The sequence below is a fragment of the Daldinia loculata genome, assembly GCF_022478755.1.
Source record: "Daldinia loculata strain CBS 113971 unplaced genomic scaffold F4817scaffold_35, whole genome shotgun sequence".
Taxonomy (NCBI): Eukaryota; Fungi; Ascomycota; class Sordariomycetes; order Xylariales; family Hypoxylaceae; genus Daldinia; species Daldinia loculata.
This window is the reverse complement of record NW_026054889.1, coordinates 284,267-301,167: the sequence shown is the minus strand read 5'-3', so window position 1 is coordinate 301,167 and position 16,901 is coordinate 284,267. Positions and strand designations below refer to the sequence as shown.

Genomic DNA, 16,901 nt, shown 5'->3' with positions numbered 1-16,901 from the left:
CGTGGCATCATCAGCCCTCAAATGACGTGCTTGGAGAAATGTGCTATTTCATTGCACAGCACGAAATCAATGTGGGCAATCTATCTTATCATGGTAGCGTTTGACGCGCTGAACCCTTTCACCTTGCCATGAAGCCGTCGCGCGCCTTTAATTTAGCCCAGTCACATTTTTAAGAATTTCGTTTCTTGAAATATGTCAATTTCATAATTTCTCAAGATCCTAAACTCACCGCGACGACCCAATCGTGCTTATGGTCGAGATGGTTGATTCACACGAAAAAGATAGAGATGTCCTGGCGCCGGGGATGGCCGAGGACCCGGCTCAAGCCAAATCGAGCTCAGAGGAGCATGCGACAAAGTCTGCTTCGGTCGGCGTACATAAAACCTTCAAGTCCGGTGCTGATGCAGCTCTGGAACTTCTGAAGGAAACCGGCGGGGTGCATCAGGTTGTTGATCCTGAAGTTCATCGAAGACTCGTTAGGCGTATCGACTGGCATATCATGCCGCTAATTTGTATAGTCTGTACGTAACTACGATCGCCATGCTTGCCCTCCTTTCTATCTTTCTGAGCTATGTTAGAAAAGGTCGCAAAGCCACATGTATCAGGGGCCTTCTACTAACGTATAGCAGACTTCCTCCAGTATATCGATAAGACTGCCATCTCCTATGCCAGCGTTACCGGTATAACAGAATCTATTGGACTCAAAGGGAATGAGTTTAACTGGGTAGCGTCCATCTTCTTCTTCGGCCAGCTCGCCTTTGAGTTCCCGACGATTCGTCTGATACAACTATTCCCTCTTGCTAAGTACACTTCAATTAATGTTACCCTCTGGGGTGCCACTCTGGCTTGCCTTGCAGCTTGCAAGAACTATGCCGGGTTATTGGTGTGCCGGTTTTTTCTCGGAGTTTTGGAAGCAGGCGTGGTGCCGGCATGGGTGTTGTTTACCTCTCAATGGTACACGAAGGAGGAACAGGCCTTTCGTGTGGGTATATGGTTCTCCATGTGCGGAGCAGCGCAGATGTTTGGGGGCTTTTTCGCGTATGGCGTGGCCACACATGTGGGAAAGGATCCAAACGCAGCCTTAAAGGGCTGGCAAATTATCTTTTTATTTCTGGGTCTATTCACGGCAGCCGTGGGAATTGCGTTTTGGTTCGTTATGCCAGATTCCCCCGCCGTTGCGGGATTCCTTGACAAGGAGCAAAAGGGGCTTCACCTCGAACGCATTAGGCATAATGAACAGGGCATCGGGTCGCAAACTTTCAAATGGGACCAGGTAAAAGAAGCGTTAACTGACACGATGACTTGGCTATACGCATTCTGGATTTTTGCAGCCAATATCCCTAACTCGATTGCCACATCTTTCGGGAACATTTTGGTGAAGGGTATGGGCTACTCCAGCGAGGAATCTTTGTTATTAGTAACTCCACTCGGTGCTTGGGAGGTGGTGGCATTAATAGGACTTACATACGGCGCGATGAAGATGAGACAGAGGCTGTACTTTTGCATTGCTGGCCACATCCCTGCGATAATTGGTGCCATTCTGATGGCCACGACTGAACGGGTGCCTGCTTTGATCGGCTACTATACGAGCGGTGGTATTCCAATTGGGTGGACCACAATCCTTGGGCTTCAGAGTTCGAACGTGGCAGGATCAACGAAGAAAATTACGGTCGCTTGTATAGGAACGATCGCTTATACAGTTGGCAATATCATCTCACCACAGACTTTCCAAGCTCGGGACGCACCACGCTACCTCCCGGCTAAGATTTCAATTTGTATTATCTACGTCCTTATCACTATTGACCTAGTAGTGATGCGATGGGTATTGGATAGACGGAATAAGCAGCGAGAACAGGAAAAGGCGGCACTTGATGGAACTTATAGGCCCGAAGAGAACCACGAGTTCTTAGATCTAACGGATTTGCAGAATAGGGAGTTCCGATATGAAGTCTAAGGGATCTAATGCGTAGGGGGGAGAGGAAGTTTGTATAATGCTAGATTACACAAGAACGAAACTTGATCACGGCTCAACTATTTGACTCGCCAAAGCTATATTTGGATAAGTTTTATTATTCAATATAAATGGCAATGATTGCGAATATCATGTTGAAGACAATACCTTTTAGCCATACGTGGAACTATTCGATAATTCTACTATAAGCAATAGAATAATAAGAGTTGGCTTATTCATACCAGGCTTTAATCAATGGCTGAAATCTTGGATATCATCGTTCCCCCGAAAATAAAACGAAGTATAAGTTTCTATTTAAGAAGGCTAGCCTTTGCTTGCTTTATGAAGTAATCGGCGCCGAGCTATTTGTCTTAGAAACTACCAGTAGGCAAGTCTATTTCGTGAATTATAAATGAAATGCGCATATACTTTACTTCACTGCGGCTATCATCATGGTTGAGTTTCCATGATCCAGGCAAATCGTGGGGCCAGGGGCCAAGATGCAACTGGCACTGCTATAAGAACTTGATTGAAAGATATGGCATCAACACCATTATACAGGCAGGTTTAAGTTGGTCTTACTATTAGAACTGTCCATTGCATAGGAAATGTTGGAGCTTTGTCGACAACTGTAGTCAGCAATGAAATGATTAAAAGGGGTAAGCCAGAATCTTAACCAATCAAACATGCACGCCCTATCCAGCCAATTATAGTCTCTCTTGAAGCACATGAGAATATACATGACATCTAACGTCAGAACTAGAACCGCCGCGTCTCACTTACTTTTAATGAGCTGTATCAAGCCATGCTTGCTCTCATGTACCGAATCAAATATGTAAAACAGCAATAGAAGAACAGATGATTTCCATGCGTGGTCGTTAACGATTTCTGCATCCGAAGTCGCGGATAAATAGATGAAATTTGAGACGGCGGCGATAACAGTTTAAAGTCCGCAGCAGCAAGAGTTGCTACCCATCGGCGATACGTAGGTTTTCCTATTGCATAACAGGATTTTCTCGTCAGTGATCTGATAGCGCAATTTAAAGTGTAACGCTGGATGAATTCGTCGGTCATTTCTGGATGCGAGCTCGCTCGCCAAATGCTGGCTTTTGAGGGGTTGAAGTTGTGTAGTAGTCCTAGCATGAGCCTGGTGAAGATCGAATACTCCATCTGACCTAGGCTGTTGATGCTCGACCAGGCCAGCCCTTGCAAGGGTATGCCTATCTCTCAAGCTATCGTCGCTCGGTATTATATGGGGCGGCGGCAATTCAAGAGGCAGGGAAATGATGGCAACCCTGTTGACGATCAATACGATTCTGCTAAACGAGCATCGTGTGGTGTGGGCAAGTTGCTATCTAATAGGTACGAGAAGTGTAGATGGAGGTGGGGTCTCGATACACTCACTATAAAACAACACATAAAAGATAAAATACTACTATTTTATTTGATAGTATATCGAAGGCGTCATGATGCTAGAGGCTTGAGAAAGCAACCCTAGGTACTATTAGGCGAAGGACTACGGGCTTATCTGGGACTGGAACGTTCATGCACCGTAAGCCCTTTGCTCTGGGGTCTCAGTGGTTCCAGAGTAAGACTTCTTATGGACGGAGCAAGACCCCTATATGTAAGTGGCCGGGTATGGATGCATATCTGATCGTCAATAGTGCGTAGATACCCAGGTATGATTGCACCGTTACATACCCAGAGATAGGTAGTTACGACGAAGATTTGAAAGGAGATAAACTCTAGTACAAAGAATTCTGAATAATATCGGCAATCCAACGACACATGGCGATGATGGCTTGAATTCTATTAATTGTGGGTAGTTATATGGCGGATGTTCAATCTTTCATAGCTTATTATAGGAGAAGGAGTTCTCCCCTTGGTTGTAGATTGCCTGTGAGGTAGACAGGTACCTAGGTAATAACCCAATTGTTTTATATGATCAAGTTTCACGGGAACCTGTAGGTTTTTAAAATTGAGTTGTTGAAATATATTGTGCATGTCTCATTAACTCCACCTTAGTTACTGGCCCGTCGAATTTCTTAAACGTCAAGACATGACTGTTCCCTACTACATTGTCGAGGAATATAAATGGCTGCCAATAAAAAGTAAGTATAAAATTATCATCAAAGGTACCCAACTTATAAGGCAGAAATTCGAGTTGTAGATAAGAATAATAGCTGAATAAATACTTGAGTACCTAGGTAGGTAAATAAGAAAGAAATGAGGCAGTGAGAAGAGTTTTTATGAATCTCAAGCTAGGTATTTATTTTATACATGTGGCAAAAGACTTCGTTTGATATTATTTGATTGTTATTGATGTAGAGTAAGAATTGGGTTTATTTCCTGCTTTTGTGTGCTTGTTTATTTGCTTGGTTTGTATGAGGAGCGGCCGTCTCGACCGGGCAAATCGTATCATTGGCTGTACTGTGCGAATATGGTGCGGCCACGACGACCGATGAAGACTCATGATTGGCCAGGCTTATCTACAAGAAACATCAGAAACGACCAACCTTCCCGAGTAATTATGGCGATATTTAATTTAACTATTGCAATACGATGACTTTTACGCATATTTCACGGCTTGGATATAAACTACCGAATCACTTATCTAATGTAATGCTCTGATAAGTTGTAAAGTTGTAACGGTGCGACTTAGGAATCAAGTACCCAGTCCAGCCGTGTACAGGATTTGGTTTGGTTACCTACCTACCTACCTTAGGTACCTTAGATACCTAGGAAGCCTTGAGAAGGAAGATGAAGTTCGAGTTTTCCTTTCAAGCATTATCTTAGGTAATTACATGGCTATAGTTTGCTAAATTTTAAAATATCTCCGCAAGACAGTTTCCTCTATCATCATGTCTGATAGATTTCATATAACTAGTAGAGTATACCAAAGTCACACAAGACAGTGTAAGGCTCATTCATACTTAGATCAGCGTACCCAGGTAATCTCACATAACTATCAAATATTATATTACATATCACGTGCGTGAGTTCGAGAATCTCTATCCTTTTTCCCGAAAAGTCACGCCATCCTGTCATGCATATGCTACCCGATCGAAAACCCTGCATCACTGCGGCTAGCAGCACGAAACCCTGGATAACATCGTCTCTGAAATCAGGACCAATCGGTTCTTCTGCGTCCCTGGTCAGGCTGGTCAGGGTAGTCAGGGTGGTCAAGGGCCTATGTTACGCGTACAGGGATGTCACTTGTCTGTCACTAGCGACGATCTCTCTGCCTGCGGGATCGGAGATTTCATCGAAACCCTATCGTAACTTCTTCAGAGGCTGGGTTCCGTCCCTACGCAAACGCAAGCTAGAAATCTAGACCCAATATAGCATATGCTATTTGGAGATCCAGCGGTAACGTAGAGTGAAGTTCATACTCGATGAAGAGATACCCAAAAGGAGACACATCCAAAATGAAACACATCCAAATGAGATGTATTAAAAGTGAATGGTATTGTAGTCGAAGCTGGTTCACGTTGCTCTTACTCGTAAGCGGCAAGATGATGAAAAAGGAAAGAATTCGTATTTTGAAGCTATCTACCAATACTATGACCAACTTACGAGAACCAACTCTGGTAAATTCCACAAGCTGTATCGTATCCAAGTCGTGGAGTACAATTTAGCTAGGTACCTGTTAATAGATCTAACGGGCCCCATGTAATTGCATTAGCTGCAAATGATTGCCGCGATGAGTGGATGAACCTGGTCCGTGTTTGAGATCCTGTTAGGTACCATCCTGTACTATAGTCTATCATAAGTAAATCTGGTCGTCCGCCCCCGTCGGCCGTGCGGTGCCAACGGACCAACGCTTTGCTCAAGGTTGTGTGGTATTTGGGCCATGTTGCAGTTTATCGTTTCATCATCTATCTGCAGTAAGACGCGCGGTGGACCCTCCTTTTCTACTTGCGTTGGACGAGACGGAGGTATCGAACCCTATCCGGCATCGCGGCGGACCAACCGGACACGGCCGTAGGACAAACCGCTGATAGAGTCCGTTTATAGACTGTCGATAGACTCTTTGCTGGCCTTGGATCATACTTAAATATCGAGCTCGCAAACCCTCTGGCCTCGTTCTTGTTTCTTGTTTCATTGTGCTCACAGTGAATTAAGCAAGCAAGTCTTTTGATTCACTACTCCTTGATCCGAAGACGAAATCCACAGTCAAACCATCAAGATGCCTCACTTCAAAGAAAGTTCCTCGTCGAGCGCGTCGGATGTCGAGCTCGAATTCGAGCTTGGCTACAACGCCCAAGCCTCCAATGCGCAAGGCATAGTCGACGACGAGGCATATGCAGGTGCTGGATTCTTTGAAGGATCATCTGAGGCGCCTCTAAGCCAGCAGCTGGAGCCCATCGCTGTAATTGGAATGGGTATGTCTCCTTTCTAATTTAACACGTGAAATAAGTCACTAACATATGTTATAGGTTGCCGTCTGCCTGGAGACGTCGGATCACCAGCGGAGTTTTGGAAGATGATGATGAACAAGCAGACTGGACAGACTCCTTCCGTCCCGCCTACGAGATTCAACATCGGCGCCCACCACCACGAGAACAATGACCGTCCCGGAAGCTTCAGCGCTCTCGGAGGTTATTTCCTTAACGAATCTCTTCTAGAGTTCGACCCCAGCTTCTTCGGAATCACCCCGGTGGAAGCTATGTGGATGGACCCTCAGCAGCGGAAATGTCTGGAGGTCGTCTACGAGACGATCGAGTCTTCTGGTATTCCCCTGGATAAGTTGGCTGGTACCAACACTGCCTGTTTCATGGCTACATTCACGGCAGACTACCAGCAAATGCAGTTTAAGGAGCACTCTTTCCGTCACAGTCTTTCGGCAACAGGTGTAGACCCCGGTATTCTCAGTAACAGAATCAGCCACGTCTTCAACCTCAGGGGCCCGAGTATCGTCGTCAACACTGCTTGCTCTTCATCTGTGTATGCAGTTCACAACGCATGCAATGCGCTACGCAGCAAGGACTGCGGCGCAGCCATCGTCGGTGGTAGCAACTTAGTTCTCACAGTGGACCAGCACATGAACACTGCTAAGCTCGGTGTGCTGTCTCCTACTTCTACCTGCCACACATTCAACAGTTACGCAAACGGTTATGGCCGTGCCGAAGCCGTCGGCGCCGTGTTCCTAAAGCGACTTTCGGACGCTATTAAGGATGGCGACGCGATCCGAGGTGTGATCAGGTCCAGCGCGACCAACAGCAACGGCAGGGTCGAAGGTGTCGGTATCACATATGCCGGCTACGGAGGTCAAAGGGCAGTCATCACACACGCCTACAAGCGAGGTGGTGACCTGGACCCTCGTCTTACCGGTTACTTCGAGTGCCACGGTACGGGTACCGCCGTCGGTGACCCGATCGAGGTCAACGCTCTCGCTGATGCTATGAACTACGACCGCACTCCCGCTGATGGTCCTCTACGCATCGGCGCTGTTAAGACTAACATCGGCCACAGTGAGGCAGCTAGCGGGCTATCTGCCGTCATCAAGGCCATCCTAGCCGTGGAACGAGGAATCGTTCCCCCCACACGAGGAGTAACGGACCTCAACCCTAAGATTGACTGGACAGGCAAGCAAGTCGCAGTCGTGACAGACCCGATGCCATTCCCCAAGGAGCTTCCAGTTCAGAGAGTCAGTGTCAACTCTTTCGGATATGGTGGCACAAACGCGCATATCATTGTCGAGAGCTCTAGGAGCCTCCTCACGCAACCCCAGACTTACAAGTTCAACTCCGAGGAGCAGAAGAACAAGAGGAAGTCCGGCAGGGGCCGATTCAACAAGAACAGGCCCCACTTGCTCGTCTACTCTGCTCACGACAAGTCAGCACTGAAGAGGAACATCGCGGCTCACGGAAAGGTGGCCGCCGACTACGACCTAATTGATCTCTCCTACACGCTGGCTAACCGCCGCACTCACTTCGCTAGCAGGGGTTTCGCAGTCACGAGCCTCGCTACCTTGAGCAAGGCTTTCCAGTCTGAAGAAGACTGGAAGTTCGCCGAGAAGAAGAACCCCAGCGGTAAGGAACGAAAGATCGGTTTCGCTTTCACCGGACAGGGAGCCCAATGGGCAAGAATGGGTGCTGGTCTCATGTCTTACTACCCTACCTTCCTTAAGACCATCCAACAACTCGACGCGGCTCTTGATGACCTTAGCGATGCCCCCAACTGGACTCTTGAAGACGTTCTCCTAGAGCCCGAAGCTACTTCCCGCGTTGGCGAGGCTGAATTCTCTCAGCCCCTATGCACTGCTGTTCAAATTGGTCTAGTTCAGCTGCTACGACTCTGGGGAATCAAGCCCTCCGTCACCTGTGGTCACTCATCTGGTGAGATTGGTGCAGCTTACGCCGCAGGCTTCCTCACTGCTACTGAAGCTATTGTCTTGGCTTACTACCGTGGAAAGGTTGTTGGAAACATCAACACGAACGGTGCCATGGCTGCCGTTGGCCTCGGTGCTGAGGATGTTACCCCTTACCTCGCTGGTTACGATGACGTTGTCATTGGATGCCACAACTCGCCTTCCGGTGTCACCCTCAGTGGTAACGCTGAATCTTTGAAGAAACTTCAGGAGACTTTCAACGAGAAGGGAGTGTTCTGCAGGCTGGTCAAGACTGGTGGCAAGGCTTACCACTCATACCACATGAGGCCCGCTGCCGACAAATATGAGGCACTCGTGCGGGGCTCTGGAATTGACATCCGTGCTAAGAACCGCCCCGTGCTTGAGAAGGCGACGATGGTCTCGTCCGTGACGAACAAGGTGCTTCCCGAGGACTCCGTTCTGGATGAGACTTACTGGAGCGCCAACTTGCTCAACCCCGTTTTATTCAACCAAGCCGTCCAGACCATTGGTACTACCCCTGAGTTTTCCGACATCACTCTGATTGAGGTTGGACCTCATTCCGCTCTCTCTGGTCCGATTAAGCAGATCAAGTCCGAGCTCAAGCTTGAGAAATTCCAGTATCTACCTACCTTGATCCGAGGTCAAGACTGTGCCACCTCCGTCCTGAAACTAGCTGGCGAGCTCTTCCTTGCAGACTACTCGATTGACCTGGCGAGAGCCACTTCGGTCGAGGAGATGAGCCCCAGCGGAAAGATTCGCGCCCGCAGCGGAGACTACATCGTGGACTTGCCCCCTTACCAGTGGGATAAGTCTAAGAAGTTCATTGCCCAATCGCGCGAGAGCAGAGAGCACCGAGAACAGAAGTACATGCGCCACGATGTACTTGGAGAGTTGGTCATCGGTAACTCCCCGGCTGAGCCGACCTGGAGAAACATTCTCCGCATCAAGGATGTACCTTGGCTACAGGACCACAGCTTGGGTGGTGAGGCCGTGTTCCCTGCTGCTGGCTATCTCGCAATGGCCATGGAAGCCATTACGCAGCTCGATGAGCAATCGGAGACCCCATCTGAAATCGAGGGTTACGTGCTTCGAGATGTATTGATTCAGCAGGCACTTGTCACCCCTGACGACGACAACGGTATTGAGGTCTTCCTAAACATGCGCCCGTCTGCCCACAGTGGTGAAAACCAGAAGAAGTGGTGGGATTTCAACGTCTGCTCAGTTACCGAGGCCGGTTTCCAGAAGAATCACATGCGCGGAAGAATCGCCATTAACGCTCGCGACTCTAGGGCTAAGGCTTGGCCAGTCCCCAACTTGCCCCAATCAGCAACAGGTAAGTCCTGGAACCGTGCTCTCAGGGCCGTTGGATTCGACTATGGCCCAGCTTTCCAGGAGACCGACAGCGTCACCTTCGACGCCAAGTCGTACGCCACGCAAGCCACGGTTGCTTTCAGGAACACGGTCGAGAGCATGACCGGCGAGTCCCGCTATGTTCTCCACCCAGCTTCGATCGATTTGTGTCTCCAACTCTTCATTATTGCTTTCTGGGGCGGTAGCACTAACGCCATCAAATTCGGTGTTGTCCCGGTTCAGGCAGAGGAGATCGCGATCTGGAAGCCAACTGAAGCCCAGCTTGCTGATGGTAAGGGTAAGGCATTTACCTGGGTCGACACCCGTGGTCCTCGCTCAGTGAAGGCCCACAACCAATTGGTAACCAACGACGGTCAAGTCTTGGTAGAAATTAATAACATGCAATGTATCGGCTACGAAGCCGCACGACCCCAGCTTGCTGAAGAACCCGCCAAGCCCCAGCCATACGGACGCACACTGTCCAAGCCGGATGTCGACTTCCTAAGCGGAACCCAGAAGCTTAGCGTCGCCGAATTCGTCGATCTCGCCGAGTTCAAGAAGCCCGGTCTTAAGGTTGCTTCGCTAGACTCTGCGGAAGCTGAGTCGCTTGCGAAGACTGTCCCTGCTTTGGATATTACTGTTACCTACGACGTGCCCGAAGAAGAATACACTGTGCCTCCCGAGCTAGCAAGCTCCAACGTCAAGTTCCAGAAGCTCGAGGCTACTACCGCGGGCTCCTTCGACCTTATTGTTGCTAACGTCGCATCTGCTGATGCGCTAACCAAGATCCGCGAATTATTAGCTGAGGGAGGTGAGGCTGTTATTAAGTCAGCAACTCCTCTAGACGAGGCAAGCTTGAAGAGTGCCGGATTCTCTGGAGTGAAGGTCACGCTTGAGAACGGTGCAGTGGTTGTACCCGCCGCCAGCTCCGACGAGGCGACCGCTGAGGAGACCAAGCCTTCCACCTCTAACAAGGTGCAACTAATCTACCGAAACAGCATCTCACCCGCCTTCTCGGAGTTGGCCAAGGGCCTCGAAGGCAAGGGCAATGTGGTCGAATCGATCCAACTTGGTGCCCCGACTTCGCCTGAAGCTACTATTATCATTCTTGCCGATCTTGAAGGGCCATTCCTAGCTACCATCACCGAGAAGGAGTTCCTCGACTTGCAGGCAATTCTTGCCGAAGCTACCAAGGTCTTGTGGGTGACTCGCGGTGGTATCCTGAAGGGTGAAAACCCTCACTATGCCATGGCCAGCGGTCTTCTCCGCTCTCTCCGCTCTGAGCAGATCAAGTTGAACGCCTCCTTATTGGACTTCGAGGGCGAGGTTCCTCTCACCGAGTTTGTCAGCTTGACCACTTCCCTTGCTACTAAGCAGATCAATGGCGAGGCCCTTGAGACCGAATATTACGTCTCGGACGGAAAGGTCAACATCAACCGTTTGATTCCGGATCAGCGCCTCAACGAGATTCACGCACATGACGAGGAAGATCTTTTGGATGCTTCGTTTGACCCTGCCAAGAGACTCGTAGGAAAGGTACGCAGCGGTGTAGTCATCTTCGAGTCCGAAGAGGAGGCCGCACTAAGCCCCGAGGAGATCGAAATCCAAGTTGTGGCCACCGGCCTGAACAAGGAAGACATTGCCGTCATTCAGGGAACTGAGACTACTAGCGACATCAGCCACGAGATTGCTGGTGTTGTTACCAGAGTCGGCTCCGATGTTAAGGATTTCGCTGTTAACGACCGTGTCGTCAGCTTCACCTCCAGCGAATTCGCGACCTTCCAGCGCGTCAACCACAGCTTGGCCCAGAAACTCAACTCCGACGAATCATTCTCTACTTTCGCCAGCCTCCCCATCTCCTTCGGAGCCGCCTTATATGGTCTCCGAAACCTCGCACATGTAGAAAAGGGAGAGTCAGTCCTTGTCCTTCCCGGCTCCGGACTCATCACTGCACCGGTCGTCCAGGTTTCCAAGGCTCTTGGTGCCACACCTTTCGTGGCTGCGCGCAACCCTGCTGAAGCCGAGTTCATCACCAAGCAGCTCGGTCTACCAGCTAGCCAGGTTGTTGAGTGGTCTACTACGTGGCTAGAGCAGAACAAGCCTGATGTCGTATTCTCATCTGATTCCGTTGACGCCACAGTCGCCCAAGAAGCTTGGAGGCACTTGCCCGCATTCTCGCGATTCGTGAACCGTGCTAACGCCGAGGCTGCCTTCTCTAACGTGCTCGACATCGTCCCCGCCACCCGTGGTGCGAGCTACTTCGCATTCGACACTATTAACCTGTTCAAGAAGCCAAGCCTGTTGGCCGGACTACTTGACCAAACCATCAAGCTCTTCCGTGAAGGATCTATCTCTGCCCTGCCCATTACCGTCAAGAACATCACCGAACTTAACGAGAGCATCTCGTCCTTCTCGGACGACCTTCAGAGTTCCAAGACCGTCATCCTTAACGAGCCTTCAAGTGGCACATTGAAACTTGTGCCATCTCGTCCCCATGCTCACCTCCGAGCAGATGCTACATACCTCCTAGTCGGATGTCTCGGTGGTCTAGGCCGCAGTCTCACATCGTGGATGTTGAAGAGGGGTGCACAGAACTTTGCCTTCTTGTCACGATCAGGCACGGACTCTCGCCAGGCTGCTACCCTTGTTGACAGCCTCCGAGCCGCCGGCGCCAACGTGCAGGTATTCAGGGGCGATGCTAGTATCAAGGAAGACGTGGAGAAGGCCGTCAGCTCTATCCCTGCCGACCGCCCGATTCGCGGTGTTATCAACGCTGCCATGGTGTTACGAGTAAGTCACTTTCTATTACTACTTGAGATTTTATCACTAACATATCTACTTAGGATGGCATGTTCCACAACTTGACTTACGACAGCTGGGTAACCTCCGTCAAGCCCAAGGTTCTCGGAAGCTCCAACTTGCACGAGGTGACAAAGGACCTTGACCTAGACTTCTTCATCATGACCAGTTCAGTATCCGGTACCCTAGGTACCCCTGGTCAGAGCAACTATGCTGCCGGTAACGCCTACATGGATACCCTTGCCCGTCTCCGACACACTCAAGGCAAGCGTGCCGCTGCCATTGTCCTTCCCATGATTCTCGGTGTTGGTGTCGTTGCTGAGAATGCTGCCCTTGAGGACTCCCTCAAGCGCAAGGGTATGTACGGTGTCGACGAGGATGGTCTCCTTGACTCGTTTGAGGTCGCCATCGTCGAGCAGGGCAATCCCGAAGCTGTTGACTTCGACCACGTAGTTGTCGGACTTGACCCATCGCTTCTCGCCAAGGCTAAGTCTGAAGCTGAGGGTGATGTCGACGTCTTCTGGGCTGTCGACCCCCGATTCTCCACTCTGCTACACGCAATGGAGTCTGGAAGCAAGGGTGACGTTGGTGGAGGAGCAGACTCTATCCTTGCTAGAGTTAAGAACGCAGCATCCCCCGCAGAGGCTGTTGCGGCCGTCGAGGAACATTTCATTGCTAAGCTTTCGCGTATTCTCATGCTTGACTTGGAGGACTTTGAAGGAGAAGGCCGATCCGTCGCCAGCTTCGGTATCGACAGTATGATTGGTGCCGAGCTGAGGAACTGGATCTTCAAGGAGCTTGGCCTTGACATTGCTTTCCAGCAACTGTTGGGACCGTCACTTACCATCAAGGGCTTTGCTCAGCTGGTGGTTGCAAACCAGGGAATCGCGATTGAGTAAATTTCATATCTTACTCATTCCCTCCCACAATACAAAGAAAAAAAAATTAGAAAAGGATAGATTAGGTTTCTATTTGTTTTACGAATACTGTATATAGAACTTTACTGGGTGTCGTGAGTATGATTTACTTTGAAGATTAGAGTGTTAACTTTTAAGATAGCCAGATCAATACATGATGGCAACAAGAATCAGAAAGTCTTTCGCATGTCAATCAGTGATACTATCATTACCTAGGTACCTAAGGTATATTTACTACGCCATGGCTATGAAAGTACCTAGTTATCTCTTCACACGCTCAATTATTTTCAAAGTAAACACAAACTTGTAATGCCCGCAACAATCTTGCCAAGTTCACTCCGTTTAACCTATGATATTTGCCGTAGTCATGACTAAGATTTAATAAATGATGAAAAATCTTAATATGTAATCAAAGTCTTATTCGATTTGGTTGGTCCGATGTTGCTGACAGACTTTTCATACACCTTGCATTATCTATGCCTTAGGCACACACGGGAAACCGATAATATCACAAACTGATCTGCAACTTACATTCGAAGGATTGTGACTGCAAGTATGATTCTTAGTGCTCCAAACAAAGTTGCCAATAGTATTTGAAAGAAGACTTTCACGAGACGTTAGATTCAAATTTCCTATTAGTGGTTAGGAGCCTTCTCCGGACCACTTAGAGATATCTGAACAAAGGGGTTGCATGTGTATATCATATTTATCGTTCTAATTTGTTAGGTTCATAGCCCTTCGTACAATAACTGATTTCCGTCTACTGCTAGGTCGCATCGATGAGAGCGAAATTCGGTGCGGTGCGGTACTTCCCGGACCGACTATGATCGCATAATACTTCTAGGTAATCATCATCATCATCATCATCATCACCATCATCATCATCATCGTCATCATTGACAATTGACAACTGACAGGTGTTATGCCAAACCTGAGTCTAGTTCTCTACAGAATCATGTAATAATGAGTTGCCGGTGCTACGATTACAAGGGCAAACATCTCCGAATGATTACGCCTAAAGAGATTAAATAAATTGTATCGAAGGAAAGTTTATTGCTACGGCAAATTCATTACCATCACGGGAGATAAATACCGAAGGTTCGCCGATCAATCTATTAGTTTCGGGAACGCTGGGCCGTTGGCCGTATCCGACCGAAGACCGGCCCCCTTCCTCATTGCCTCCCCTCAGAATCGCGGGACTAACTCAAACAATGATGTCTTTCCAAGCGTTTCCAATCGGGAAGGGCGGCCGTTCCGGTGCAAAACTTGATCAACACACGGGAGCGCTATGCCAGCACCATTCTTAACATATATCGATAGATATTTCATTTACTTCATTCAACAAAAACATAGGATATAAGTTGATATAACTTAGGTAGTTCGTAAGAACCGCGTTCGAAAGTAATCGCGCTAGTCTTTTCTAACTGGATGAAATTATTTATTTTCTTGTAGATCCTACCTCTATATAAGTAAGGTTCCTCTTGGGGAGATTTGAACTAACTGATTGGCATAGAACAATATTCACTAATTGACCCCCTCCCCTTATCAACAACTCGACACACTGGTCTCAATACCTATCCTATATTGTCTGCTTTAGGTGGGGGCGTTTTGTCGTTGTGGGCAGCGTGTCTGATTGATTGGGCAGCATGGCTGGCGCGCGCGATCGCTCTTGGAGGGTGAATTCCGCGGAAGTCTTAGTCTAGAGAAGTATATTTCTCCAAGAGAAGCTCGACAAGCTGTTTCGTTCCTTATACGAAGAGACCAAGATCCAAGATACCAAGATCAGCTGACCAAGATACCAAGAACCAAATGGTGAGACCGCGCGTCGATTCTCCCCCTAATATTGGCCGTATCATGAGTCATGACAACATATGAATTTTTAGGCTTAGGAAGTCGACTCTAGATAGCCCCAGCCTAGTGTAGGATGTGTAGGATGAAAGGTGACTCGATTACGAGACCCTCATTTACCCTTCTTTACCCTTCATTAACCCCCCGCCACCCCACTTAGTACAAAGCTTCAGTGGGGCAGTGGGAGAACCTGCGGGGAGCTCTACCTTGGACCTTGGCCAGAAGATGGGTCTTAAAACGGTTACTCCAACGCGGCACGGGACGGCTCGCCCTGCAGGTACATTTGTACGATGAAAAATGACACTTGCCGTTTCCACGCCTCGGTTTAAAACAGTACGAAAAACGTCCATTTTATATGAAAAGTTCAACTTTTAAAATTATTAACTACCTTATATTACAATTAAATGATTAATTGTTCTAATTATAACTTACGCATAACATACAATAAAATAAAACGACAAGTAAATATGATATAAATTATATATATATCGATATAACGCTATAAGTTAACCTCGCGTTCGGCGTTATTTTTCCTCCTTCTCGGGATTGTAAACTGATCTTCGTAAGCCCGCAGATGCGCAGATGCGCAGGCGGCAGCGCAGCGTCTAAGGGTCTTACTCATCCATGCTTGTTAAACTTGCATGCATGAAGAGGTACATGAAAAGGGCGCAGGAAATCCATGGGAAGTCGTCGTAATCGTACAAGGGCATATCTCCCCCTCCCTCTGCCCTATCTGTACTATGTAGGTAGGTTAGGTACCTACCTAAGGTATGGACGTCGAAATAAACGGCGCACTCCACCAACACACACATAGTATATGGTATAGTAGTAACAATCCCTTTGGTGGATCTGCAACTTGTTTCGACGGCACTATCATGCTTATCTATCCCTCATGTCTGTCTGTCTGTCTGTCTGTCTGTCTGCCGCATATCCAATCCTACGTCATGAGCATCTGCAGGCTACAATCAAATCAACAGGCTCGCATTTTGCCAGGGCTACTTTAGACTGGACTAGACAAAATATAGGCCGCCGTGGACTGACTTACCCAATAGGGAGGTGGATCAATACTAGCCTCCGTGACATAGTTTACATGGACATGAATGTTTTAGGAACTATTATTCGTACATATACGCACGTAGCATATGTCCCTGGGCATGTAATGTAATGCTAGGTAATGTAATGTAATGCACGTATGTATAGAAGGACAGGGAAACTCGAGAACACGAAAGAGGAAAGCAGAATTACGTACCCCTGCGACACCGGAGTGGCGGAAGCAAACCTTAAGACCGTTAGCGACGACGGCGATACTGCTTAAGGGTTCGATGCTGCTGAGGAAGTGCATAATCTGTATCTACCTACCTTAACTTCCATAGTAGAAGTTGATTCTCTCTGTCTACCTCTCCCTCACTCCCTCTCTTTTATTTTCAATTTTTATTTAAATTGTCGTAACGTGGTATTTTATCCCCTGGGCTCTACCTGGAACAGGCTTCAATACGGCCGGCCATTAAGTCACTCAGGTATTGCATCATATTATATATTTATAGCTAGAGTGATAGGTACTTAGGCATGTAGATACATAGACATATTGATAGACGTGATAGACCATCACGATGCGTTATATCTACTCCAGTTAGCCGGAAGTTGCCGCGCCTCTGACTAGGATGATGAGGGAACTTCGCCT

The 16,901-nt window shown here is 48.2% G+C and overlaps 2 protein-coding genes across 2 annotated transcripts; both read left to right on the top strand.

Annotated features, from left to right (window-relative positions):
• Positions 1 to 304: 304 nt before the first annotated feature.
• On the top strand, positions 305 to 1,954 carry F4817DRAFT_359742 (MFS general substrate transporter; the record flags this gene model as incomplete). Its single annotated transcript, XM_049306199.1, has 2 exons — positions 305 to 521; positions 630 to 1,954. 2 exons carry the CDS (start codon positions 305 to 307, stop codon positions 1,952 to 1,954), a joined length of 1,542 nt encoding a protein of 513 aa, XP_049157709.1.
• Positions 1,955 to 5,716: 3,762 nt separating this feature from the next.
• On the top strand, positions 5,717 to 13,606 carry F4817DRAFT_342109 (polyketide synthase; the record flags this gene model as incomplete). Its single annotated transcript, XM_049303870.1, has 3 exons — positions 5,717 to 6,336; positions 6,391 to 12,446; positions 12,500 to 13,606. Coding segments are annotated over exons 1-3 (7,103 nt in total), but the record flags the coding sequence as incomplete, so codon positions are not given.
• Positions 13,607 to 16,901: the final 3,295 nt, after the last annotated feature.